The following is a 13,173-nucleotide window of genomic DNA, read 5'->3' on the forward strand; positions in this document are numbered from 1 at the left end:
ATTTTTTGCGCGTAAAATTTGCCTCATCCGTAACTAAAATGTTCATTGTAAAATTTGGGCTTAACTGCTAGTGATGTAACAACCACTCACAAAAGTGTACTCGAAGCGGCAAATCTCTTGGAAGTAGGGCTTGTACCCTCTGCACATAAAACGGGTACAGCAACTCGTGCCTTAAAATTTGCCAACTTGTAGATTGCGATATTCCGATATTCGCGCTGCAATTGTCCTAGTGCTAATTCCTGGTTGTTCTTCGATAACTTCTAAAATATCCTCCTTCAGATTTAGAATGTGCCTAGGTCTAATAGCTCCTCCATCTTGTCCAGGCCGTCGACAGTCAACCATGTCGACAAGTTCTTATGTTTGAACGTGTTTGTAAAAATGTGCGCCATTACATTTGACGCTTTTATTTTGTTCGTGTGAAAATAACGATCGAAAACGATCACTGCCAGCAACAAACTAAGTACTGCTAAAGATTCCAAACAACAAATTCCAAACATTATGACTTGTTTACTATCAGTTATTAATAAACAAAATAAGTTTGTCTGATACACGTTCTGTTGATATTTGTTTAACTTTACTTTGGAAACCAAAAATATTTTACTACATTTTTTTCTCATTATTACTCATTATTGATCTTCATCTAAAAGAAAGAAAGAAAGAAAATGTGCTATATTCCGTAAGAATAATCTTGTGTACAAGCATCCTACAAGCTAAAAAAACAAAACACAAATACAATTTCAAAAATTGACAAAACAATGAACAAAATTAAACACAAGAAGACAAAACTTTTTGAACATACTTAAATTAAAGATAACTAAATAAAACAATCAATTACTAAATAAAGGTAAACTTGTTGACAAAACTAGAGAAGAAAAAATGAAAAAAAGAAAACTTTCCAACATGTCCAAGGTTAAAACCTATCATTAAAAAAGTCATCCAGGTTATAATATGCCTTAGCTAATAAAAGCGACCTTAATACTCTTTTAAATTTCTTAACATCCGATATATGTCTAACACACAGAGGAACATGATTGTAAATTTTTTTACTTATGTAAATTAATGAGTTTTTGGTAAGGGAAGACGTAGGAATAGGTAGGGGAACATCATTTACACGACGAGTCAAATGGCCAGTGTCAGAGGGTAGTTTGGGAATTTTGTGAATAAGAGCAGCTGTTTCTAAGATAAAGAGTGAAAAAAGAGTTAGGATTTTTTCAGAAATGAAGAGGGGTTTGCAAGAATCTCTTAACTTAGCAGAACACAGGTATCTAACTGCTTTTTTTTGAATAACAAAGATAATGTTAAGTAGCCCCTTATTGGTTAAACCCCAAAAAGGCAAGCCATACCGAATATGAGATTCAATAAGTGAAAAGTATATCTACCATTTCCCAAGTTTATGCGCATAGGTTGAAAATCACCCTGTATATAAGTAACTGTATTTCAGTTCAAAATTTAAATAAAAGCTATTTTTTTTATAAATTATTTAAAATATTTATTGGAATAATTATTAAAACGGAAGATTTAATAATTATTCCACTCCAAATATTAGAAGGAATAATTTATATTGTTTTGCCAAAATCGGCGATATATTTTGATGCGTAGTATTAGCAAACTGCTCCTAAGAGGACTACATACTAGTATATTCCTGAAATCTAAATAAACTTATTGCTGTTTCTGCATATTCTGGTGCAGGCACGAAATCATAAAAAAGGAAGAAAACACCCTGAATTAGAAACTCATTGATAAACGACATATTTTTTAAAATTATAATAAATAGAAACATTTTTTTTGGCAAGCATTCTGCTTAATCTTTCATTAATTATCTTACAAAACTTGTCTTTAAAGGTATTCCATGGGTTTGTCCTTGTCTGTTAAACCATTATTACAATCTGAACTAAAAAAATTTAATGTTTCTTGAGTTCACTGAAACTAAAAAACAAATTATGCAGCTTTCTCTATCAGTTCCGTTAATAGACCGTCATAGCAAAGCATAAAAATAGAAAATTGTGAAGAAGAAATAAAAGCTCTAAGAAATATTAAATATCGAAGAATTACCATAGACGAACACTTGCAATGGGAAGAACTCTTATTGCTTATAACAAAAAAAAAAACAAATTACAAAAAGAGCGAATTTCTAAATAGGAAATTACTGTTGATAATTTATAAATCACTTGTTGAGTCTCAGAGGAGTACAACAACTATTTATTATTCAAAAAACAATTTTTAAAATAACATTTAGAAAAGACAGAGTCTATCCTACTGACCTATTATTTTCAACAAATATTTACAATATTCGAATACTGTATATAGGAATTTTCTGTTCTTTTACTGCAAAGAGCAGTGAATTAATGTAGCATGCTAAGCATGTATTACATATAAATTTGGCAGTAATCTAATGATCCTATCAAGCTACAAATAAATAAATCAAAAATTTGTTACTTATCTTGATCCCAAATGTTATAATTTCCTTCCAAATATAAAAGAAAAAAATATATATGAAAATATTTCCAATTCTAACAAAAAATTATGTCAAAGACCCTTTGGGCCTCTTTCTGGTTTAGGTATAAAATTTTAGTATTTTTTTGTGTTAGGCTCTTTGTGTATTGGCACATACGGATATTCACATCTAACTGGTGTAACTTTTATAAAAAACGAACTTTTTAAAATTATAGACTAATATATATATGGATTAATAAAATTCTGTATATTCTGTGATATTCTGAGAATATTGTGTATATTTTGGTGATTGCACCAAATCTTATTAAAGGAATAAACATTCCTGAATTAGAAAGTTACTGATAAACAACATACCTTTCAAACCCCTATGTAAAACCTGTAATCTCAATACAGCAATTGCTATTTCGGGATATTTTGGTGAAATCCCAAATCAAATGAGAGAAACAAAAAATTCATAATTAGAAAAACATTAATTAATTATATGTTTTTAAATTTAAGAATAATTAAAAATGTTTATTGGAATAATGTATTCCATGCTCACAATCTTAGTTAATCTCTACGAATTTCTATATAACCTAAATAAACTTATTCTTGTTTCTGCATATTTTGGTGAATGCACGCAATCATATAAAAAATCAAATATCCTTGAATTATTAGTAAATGATATTTCAGCTACTGACAATATTTATAGTTTTGATGTAAAACACCATAAACATTATATAATATATATAATTCCAGGGTCAGTGTCTCTTTAGTATAATATTCTCAATTCCTGTAATGTGCACACATAAATAGATCTTCTCGACATTATGGTGAAGGCTACTAAAAATTTTAACAGTAGCCGCTCTAAGATACTTGGGATATAGGAGACGTTTGTTAGAGGTTCCCTTTAAATTAAATCCACTTGACTTCTTATTAGTCAATCAGGGACTTTTAGGCTTTACTTAAATTCGTAATTCATGAGAATCTGCCTGATATTAAATTATCACTTAGTTAAAAGAAAATATTTCAACCTTTCTTAAACCAATGGTGGTGAAATATATTAGCTGATTTATTTAAAAATGTAGCAATCTTTGGAAAATAGGAGGACTTATACAAAAACCCATTTAACCATTAGAGGATTGAAGAAATAATTTATCATTGGATACTCCCTTAAGAGCTTGAAATTTAATTTTTATTTAATTTTATTTTTTTACAAATTTTGAATGATGTTGCTTGAATAAAGGAGGAATGTTCTCTTGTGAAACATTAATAGTCTATTTTAAGTATCTCTAATTTTATTACTGCACATCCTGGGAGATTAAATACAAGCAAAGACCCTAATAAAAAATCGATATATTCTGCATATGTACAGCCCCGGGGATCGGTCGTATAGCTTCAATTCAAATCCATTTAAAAATACTTAAAAGGCTTCTATATAATTAGCTTAGAGCCGATACAAAAACACTTTTATAGTAATTACTCTACCTTCCCAGAATTGGCTGTGTAATTGATATGGGAAGTAAAAACCTACCACATACTCGGCATTTTTACCAGAGAAAGAAGGAAATATTTTACTTTCTTGATTAGGTAAGAGATTTTTCGCTACTGTAATCTGTTTTTTCTTTAACCCCCCGTGAGTTTTATGGTGTTTTCTGTTATAGAGTCGCGCGCTACGGTTAAGTTTCTCTCTCTTGTTAAGTTGCTAATTAATTTTTATGGGTCCCGTATTTGTGCACGTATAAGGAGGCGTCCGTCGTCCGCTTTTGCCATTTTTGATTTGCCTATAAAAGATCCATTTCCTTTATATGAATATAATGTACAGGGTGTCTCAATTTGCTCATTAATGATAAATTATTACCACTTCAGGCAAAAACACTAAGAGATAACTATTTAGGCAAAAAAGCAGCTGTATTTCAGTAGTATTTTAGGCATATTCAAGCTATTCATAACCAAATATTTGTAGACTTATCATTAGCATGTGGCATGATAGGGTGCAGATTGTGTTTAAAACTATTTTTTCTATATTATTAAACTAATTTCATGTATACTTACTGTTACTACTATCTATTTTTTTTCATCGAAAAAACGTGTAGAGAAACAATTCTGGTATTTTTTAAACAAATTTTATAGAAATTTAAATTTCTACCTACATGTATATCCTCTGGTTTATTTGAGCATTTAGTCACTTTGAAAAACGTGTAGAAAGTCCGATAGCGAATTTTTTCTCTTTTTTTAACACTTTGTCTTAGGGCTCCTAGTAAAATATGTAGGAGTGCTTAGAAATTTGCCCTGATATTCAGAAAAAAGATGATGATCATTAAGTAAGTCTAAATAAATATGTTTTTATTCGATAACGTAATTCGATAGTACTGGGTATTTGCAATCGATCCAAAAACTGTCGAAAAATGTCAGCAAATTGTTATACTCTTAAGGTGGTATATGAACACAATAAATAGGCATAAAATAAAAGAATATTTATATTTGATAGTAAAGAACTCTTTAATCCTTAGAAAATATGTTAACGAGCTATTAATTGCAAAAGGCTATTATAAAATAAGTAAATTTTTAGCAGATAAATTGTAGTCAAGATTTTTGCCTTTCTTCTTTTGTATCATGTCATTTTACCTAAATATTGTTTGTGCCATTAATTTTTGTTTTAGTTTTGCATTTAATAAAATTGTTCAAATGTATTCTTCTATTTTTCTTTTTACATCTTTGTTAAAAAATTTACTTTTATGACAATCAAGAATATATTCTGGTGGTGACTTTTGTATAGGACGTTTGCTATGTAATTCGAGTAAAAAGCTAAATTAAGCTCAGTGGATCATTTATTTCCATAACGGTGATCTTCGATGTGAGGTACACCAGGTTGATATTATCTATACTGACTTTTCCAACGCGTTTGACCTACTAAATTAAATGGATCGTTTATTTTCCCGTAATAACGATCTGCAATGTGAGGTCATAAAATAGATTCAAATGTAAATTTAGTCTTTTTTAAAAACATGTTATTTCGGTACATCCGAAGAACATTCAGTTTTCTTAGGATATTCCAAGTAAACATCGGCCACCCTGTAAAGGACAAAATTCCAACACACAAACCGGCACTATACATACTGTATATACTCTATCAGCATCCACGACGAGGCCGTATTGTCAAGCACGTAGAAAATTCCCACAAATTACATAACGAGATAACTACTCCATTTACACCGTAATCCGGCTGGTTCCCGATAAACCGACATCGATGCTCCATTAATGGAAAAATCGCGACAATTATCGATACGAAACAATTCGCTAATTGAAGGAAAACGGCGCAATTATTCAAAATATGGCCGGCCAATTAGCCGATACCTTTTTTAAATCGTAAGAAAATATGCAGAACAAGACGACCTGTCGTTAACACAGATCTGCGCGGCTCGACGGTATAATTGCCCCCGGTTTTACAGCTAATTGACTAATTTTTACTAAACATGTGCGATTGTGATTTTAATTTATCACTTAACCTCAATTTTGTATGCTTGATGTATTACCTTTCACTAAACTGTTCAATTCTTTCTTTTTAGGGTGTAATAGCTCTCGGGCGACATACTGAAATTTAAATTTCAAAAGATGAAGAGCCTCAGTAACATTCCAGAGCCTGGATCCAGGTACACTTTGGGCGACTTAATTGCCCAAGGAGTATTTGGAAAAGTGTAAGTATAAACAGGGAAGAAAATATCATCAAACGAATCTTCTCATAACTTCCTAAATTTTCGAAGAGATTCAATCGTAATAATTAGACTTTGATTGATCTTGTAGTGAATTTAGGGTCTAATGTTACTATTAAAACTTTTTAATTCCCACCCAGTTCATAGATCGATGAGAGACAAAATAAAAACACTAGACTTGGCCTCAAAAAATTTTTTATGTCCTGAAGGTTACATGTTTTGCTTAAAATAAAGCATCATCAGACCTTATAATATAGTGTCTCTCACGGGGTGAACTGCTTTGTACTGAAAGTACAAGCAGTTGTTCAAAGTTACTGCTTTGTACTAAAGTAACACATTTATACAATAATATTTTGAGGCCGACACTTTTGTCTCTACGTAGGTCTCTTTGAGATAATAGACGAGTTCTTTCAAATAGATCGATGAGATAAGATCTTGCCATTAAAAAAAAAAAATTTTTTTTTAGTTTTGATGCTACAGATACTCAGGCCTCAAATAAAAAAGTGGCAATCAAAATCCAGAAATATGACGAAGACCATAAACAGTTTGTCGAAGAAGAGTATCAGATCCTAAAGGAACTGAGTGACTGCGTCTATATAGTGAGCTTCTATGGGGTTTTCATGAAAGATTCTGATGTGTGGTTTATTCTAGAGGTAGTATTTATCGTTTAATTTTTATATTTTCTTAAATGTAACTACTTTTCGGCAGAATTGTGAAGGAAATACCGCCCTGGACCTAGTAACTGGCTTACTGTTAAAAAACCGACGTATGTCAGAGGAGCACATCGGATACATCCTGAAAGAACTCGTTAAGGTAAGTTGAACATCAATTTATCGACTTATTAGTGATAAATTAACTTTTAGGCCATAGTGTATCTGCACGAACACAACATCATTCATAGAGACATTAAGGCAAGCAATGTTTTACTGACAAAAGAGGGAGAGGTTAAGTTGTGCGACTTTAACCTTTCAAGAAAATTGAAAGATAAAGAAGAGAGATTGTGGGAGTGTGTTGGATCTCCTTGTTGGATGGCTCCTGAGGTCGTATCAGCTAATCCTGATGACGAGGAACATGGATTATATGACAATCGGTAAAAAAGTTTATCAAGGGACCTCAATTGTTGTTTGCAGAATATATTATGGAATTGATGTACGCCTTTCTAAGAGACAAAGGAGCTAGTATTATTGAATTTAGCTTAATATGTTGCATATGTTGCCCTGATTGAATTTTAAAGGGTCACATATTAATAACGAATTAACCATGGCCCTTAGAGGTTTTATATGTCTTTGATTTTAAAATTTTTTTTTTTTTGACCCAAAGTTCAGTTGACCTATGCCTTGGTTTGAAAAATCTGATTCTTTTAACTTCATAATTAGAAAATAGAAGTATTTATAATTAGGGTGTAATTTACCGACGTTTTTGAATTTTTGCTGTTTCTTTGAATTAACAATAATAAATTTTGTTAATACTTCTTAAAATCTATTTACGCAATAATTAAATAGAAATTGACATCTTTCTAACGTATGCAGCAATATGACCAGTTCATTATTTTCTGGAATTGACTACTGTCCGTAAACCTGTAAAAAGGTTTTAGCTATTTGATTTTTAAATAATTAGGAATCTACCTTATCATATGCAATCTATAATTTTCATAGACTGCATAATTAATATTATGAATTAGAAATACATTTAAAGAAAAAATACACTAAAAGTGGAATATAACAGCAGTCCAATTGACCGACGTCTAAAAATGTTTTTGTGTAAAATTTTGAAAACCTTTATATTAAACCTTGCACAGTATTATATTCAGTTGATGATTAATTAGCTAATGTCCCCAAACATGTAACGAGGTCTACCAATTTTATTTTTAATTGATTCCTTGAAATTCCTACGTCCAATTGACTCACGATAATCTCTGTAAACGTATGCTATAATATCACTATTTGAGTGACAGTTCATTAATTTCTTGAATTTATTAATGTCTGGAAACATGTACTTTTATATTTGAATAATTTCCATAACCAATTAGCTCTTGATATAAGCACCTGCCTTATCGTAATCTTTACTATGTAGCCTATAATTTCTCGAAATTAAATAATTAAATAACTGGAATTTCACGTTTAATTTTTGTGGGACCAATTGACCCGCATTCTCACTACTAAACTCTTATGTCCAATTTACTGGATAAAATAAATTCATGTTTCTTAAAGCCGAATATAAAATCAGGCCAGTTGACCTACGTCCGAGAATTTTTGTGTTTGAAATTTTGGAAACGCTTATATTATATCTCACTGTTAAAATCTTGTGAAGTAGTATGTCCAGCTTGCTGACAAATCACGAGTTGACGAGTAATTGATTGACGTTTGCAAATATAATATAATGAGTTTATTCAATTATTAGTTTTACTAATAAAACTAAAGGTCCAATTGACCATAGGATACAATTCAATGTAAACGTGTAATTGTAAGTGTATATTGATTTTTTTCGTTATTTATTTATCGTTTACTATGACCAGTTGACTGCCGTACTTGACGTTTGTGAAATTTGTCTTTAACAAATTGGAAATATTTCTAAAATAAATAATTAGAATTCCTGGGCTTGCACTTTTGATTTTCTTGAGTCGAGTTGACCAACATCTTTATCACTAAAATTACATGCCCAATTAATACACGATCTAAGAATTAGTCTGCATTTCAGATCTAATTTTCCTGAGACTAATTGACCTGTAGTCTTACCATACAACATACTATTGTACGTAATTGGTAAATGACTTTATCAAATGACCACTGTTTTGTAAAATATTTGGTAAAATTGATTCACGTCCCTTGGATAACAAGAAGGTACATAGGAATAAATAATACTGAATTCAGTTTACCAACATTTGTTGATAAATTGAATTTAAATGAATTGCACATGTCTAATTAACTCACGATTTTGCCCTTTTACGCTAATTACATATAGTTTACTATGAGCAGTTGACTCTAATTAACTTACGTGAAATGTTTTTTTAACAAATTAGAAATATTTCTAAAATATATAATTACAAATAAATAGTTGCACCCCTGATATTCTTGAGACCAATTGACCAACCTCATTACTAAAATTACCTGTCCAATTGACCCATGATCTAAGCATTTGTCTTATCGAAAAATTTATTGTATTACATAATTTTTTTAAATAAGGTGATTAAAATGCCTGGCATATAACGTCTCGTTTTCTTAGCACCAATTGACCCATAGTCTTACCACTAAAATCTTATATCCAATTAACTAATCGGTAAAAGGTTTTGCCTGGTAACCGATGTTTTGTAGAATATATAGTGGAATTGATTCACGTTGCTTTAGGATTTTCATGATAATTTTTGTATAAAAATAATTTTCATTAAAAAATTTGTTCCAAGTGATCAGTCCATTTAATTACTATTACATCAGTCTATTTGATCAACGTCCTCGATTTTAGTAAATTTCTGCTGATAGTTCCTTTGACCTCCCGGTATTTGAATTGCGAATAAATTTTCAAATGTAGGTCCGATTGACTTATGTCTTTTAAAATATAATTTATAAAGAAATATTTATTTTTTAGAAATATGGTCTAATTGACTCACGTTCTTACATTTTTCTGTTTGCTTGTCTTGCTCTCCTAAAAATGTCCTTTTGAGTGAATTTTTGGGAACGCACATAAAAAGCGCACAAGCCCAAATAAAGTAATATGTCCAGTTGACTAGAAAAATTTTGCTAATTTCCAATAATTTTAATGGTTTTAGTGAAATACTTGACCAGCTGACTCATTTGTCTTAATAAAAGATTCACCGCGTTATCATTTTATGAACTCTACTATAATAAGATGTAGTTGACCTAGGTTGCGGTACAACACAAATTAACTAAGCCGCGATTTGAAATTTTTATATTATTTTCTTTTTTGACTAGAGAAAAAATGAAAACTCCAAGTCTCAGTCTCAAAATGTCTTTTTAATTAATCAGGTGACATGTTTCGCTAATAAAGCATCATCAGACCTTATAGCTAGATGACCTGCTAAGTACAATAATATCTAGTCAAAAAAGATTGTATTAGTTGTTTTACACCAGTTGATTGGCATCCAATTGATTATTATCTTTAAAATATTTTAATGCTCCTTCGACCAGTTTTAATTGGGACCGATTAAGTCACTTACCAATAAATTTTTCTGTCCAATTTACTGATGTAGCCTTTAAAATACTAATGTCAAACTCCCAAAATAAAAATTAAAGATTAACATTTATTTTAAGGTTTTTTGGCGTAAAAATGACAGATCGAAATTTCGAAATGACAGATTACGAACGCCATATTGCTAGAAATTTAAATGGAAAGCCAAAAGCCTCCCGTCTATTCTTTATAATCATAAACTTCAATTCCCTGGAATACTTAATTAACAATTTACTTCTCTGATTGAGTCATGTTCCTATAACGTATGACGTACACTGCTATGACAATAAACCGCTTTGATCTTCTTTCCACCATGGGGTTTTTAACATCTTCTGGTCTAGCCTAATGTTCTTTTCATTTGTAAAACCTTACCCTTCTTACCAAGAGGTTATTTACCAAAGAGTGTATTTTAGGGTGGACGTTTGGGCTCTTGGTATAACAGCCATTGAACTAGCAGAAGGCAGCGCCCCCTTCCAAAACATGCATCCTTCACGGGCCCTTTTCCAGATCGTGAAAAACCCCCCACCACGCCTGGAAAAAGTCTCCATGTGGACCGAGGAGTTTCACGACTTTATCAGCGAGTATGTGCGAGGTGTTTCTCTACAGGAAAAAGTTCTGATTAATTCGGTCAATTTCGCAGATGTTTGGTGAAATATTACGAGCACAGGCCCTACATTATGGAGGTGGTGGATCATCCCTTTTTACAAGAAATACCTGAAAACAATTATCACGTAAGTTCGATGCGTAATTTTCATAAATTGTTATTGTATAAGGTATTTTTAGTTGACGTTAGAGATTAAATCATTGCTGGAAAACTCTGGAAACAAACACTTAAAGAGGAGACCTCAAGAAACGGTTGTCATCGATAAAAAATACTTGAAAACCTCTAGCGATGATAAAATTGAGAAACTTGTCGAAGAAGATTTGGCCGATTTGGACAACATCGACGAGAAAACCGTCCTGAAGCTGCTGGAGGAGCGCTTCAAACGCAAAATGTTTTATACTTTTATCGGTGACATTTTGCTCTCAATAAACCCTAACGAGAAGCTGGATATTTATGGCAAAGAAGTAAGTACTTGTGCATTATTACCACTTGAAATAGCATAAGAGTTTTCAGTATCATCAAAAATACTTGCAAAAACTACGATCAGATAACGCGCCACACATCTATGCAATAGCAGACACCGCATACCAAAATGCCCTGCACCACAAAGCACCACAGCAAATTGTCTTTACAGGTACCTCACTGTTCCTCATAAACATTTTTGACTAAAAAAGTGATTTTAGGAGAATCGGCCTCCGGTAAAACCTCCAATTACCTCCACGTCATCGATCATTTATTTTATATAGGAGAGCAGCATCCAGTAAGTATTTTCAGGATCAAAAATGGGATTAAGCTGATACATGCCTTGACCCATGCTAGTACTCCTACGAATAATTATTCCACCAGGTACCAACGAGTACCGGGTTTGATTTTTTATTAATTTAAAGTGTCGTAGGGCGGTTATAAAGACGGAGCTTTCGTTCGGTCAAACTGGAAAACTAACTGCGGCTTCTTTTAAGGCTTTGTGTTTGGAAAAGTGGAGTATTTCGGCGGTCGATATGTAAGTTAGAGAGAAGATGAGTTTTTTTTTAAATTCATTGATGTGTAATTCTTTTTTAGTTATTTTTTTCTAATTAATTCAATGTAAAGTCAGTTCTCATAGTACTAATACTGTTTACCCAAAATCTTTTTAAATTCTTTAATTCCAATTCCAATAAGACCTTTTAAAATACACCTATCAACTTTTCTTTAGCTAATTTTTTCTAAGTATTTCAATGCTAAAGTAGTTTTCATAATACCACCACCATTTATCACCACTTTATTATTTATTCATTTAACAATTAACAGGCTCTCGCCCAATAATAAATAAATCTACATAATAACAAAAATGTATGCATAAGGCACAGAGCAAATAACCTATAAAAAATTACCCATTCAATAAAATACATTAAATTTGTTGAACCGACTTATTTAAGGCTTTTGAGCAAAATTTGTTTAAATTCATTTCAAATATATATGTATTTCTTTTAATTCATTATTTACCAATGAACACAGGGCCGTATCTAGGGGGGGGTTTTGGGGGTTCAAACCCCCCCCGAAAATCTTATAACGTAAAATAAAATTGAAACGACTGGTAACTATAACTATTTTTTTTAAATTAACTTTTTAAAGTTTTAAAGGTGTTCAGGCTATAATTAGAGAAAAATATCCAGCAGCAATATATGTGCACTGTAGTGCTCATTCTTTAAATTTAGCCCATTCCTGTAAGGTTCAGAGTATCAGAAATTGTATTGGAACAATAAAATCTATTGCAAATTTTATAAAAATATCAGCTATGCGCAATGAGATATTAAAAAATAAAATTAAAGAACATGTTCCAAATAGTAAATGGAGTAAGTTAACATCCATGTGTGAAACTCGGTGGGTGGAAAATCATGATGGACTAATTAGGTTTACTGAAGTTTTTAAACCCATTATTGAAACATTAGAAGAACTAAAACAAGTAAGAGACATCGAAACTTCTTCAAAAGCTTTGCAGTTCCTTCGAGCTATTATGACTAGTGATTTTATTATCAGTATGTTAACAGCGTCCACTTTTGCTTTTACTCTACCGTTATGTAGAATTCTCCAGACTGTGGATTTTGATCTATTTAGCGCTGTTGAGCATGTGAATACTGTTATTAGTCAGGTCAGGAATATGAGACTGAATATAGATCAAGAATTCAAAAATATTTGTAAAAAATCTGAACCTATTATAAAGTCTATAGATGATGAAGAATGCATAAAAATACCTAGAATAGT

The 13,173-nt window shown here is 31.4% G+C and overlaps 1 protein-coding gene across 2 annotated transcripts in view; it reads left to right on the forward strand.

Annotated features, from left to right (window-relative positions):
• Positions 1-13,173, forward strand: part of LOC126743585 (neither inactivation nor afterpotential protein C) — a 34,264-nt gene that overhangs the window by 5,620 nt on the left and 15,471 nt on the right. Inside the window, exons 1-11 of one of the 2 annotated variants that reach the window (XM_050450746.1) lie at positions 3,893-4,023; positions 6,003-6,131; positions 6,613-6,799; positions 6,855-6,959; positions 7,010-7,236; positions 10,742-10,909; positions 10,969-11,059; positions 11,112-11,396; positions 11,446-11,566; positions 11,616-11,778; positions 11,828-11,932. In XM_050450746.1, coding sequence (XP_050306703.1) covers positions 6,049-6,131; positions 6,613-6,799; positions 6,855-6,959; positions 7,010-7,236; positions 10,742-10,909; positions 10,969-11,059; positions 11,112-11,396; positions 11,446-11,566; positions 11,616-11,778; positions 11,828-11,932 — 1,535 coding nt within the window. In that variant the 5' untranslated portion in view covers positions 3,893-4,023; positions 6,003-6,048. Of the gene's footprint in view, positions 1-3,892; positions 4,024-6,002; positions 6,132-6,612; positions 6,800-6,854; positions 6,960-7,009; positions 7,237-10,741; positions 10,910-10,968; positions 11,060-11,111; positions 11,397-11,445; positions 11,567-11,615; positions 11,779-11,827; positions 11,933-13,173 lie in introns of those variants that run through there. The other variant, XM_050450745.1, reaches the window with a different exon arrangement.

The sequence above is a fragment of the Anthonomus grandis genome, chromosome 13 (assembly GCF_022605725.1).
Source record: "Anthonomus grandis grandis chromosome 13, icAntGran1.3, whole genome shotgun sequence".
Classification (NCBI taxonomy): domain Eukaryota; kingdom Metazoa; phylum Arthropoda; class Insecta; order Coleoptera; family Curculionidae; genus Anthonomus; species Anthonomus grandis.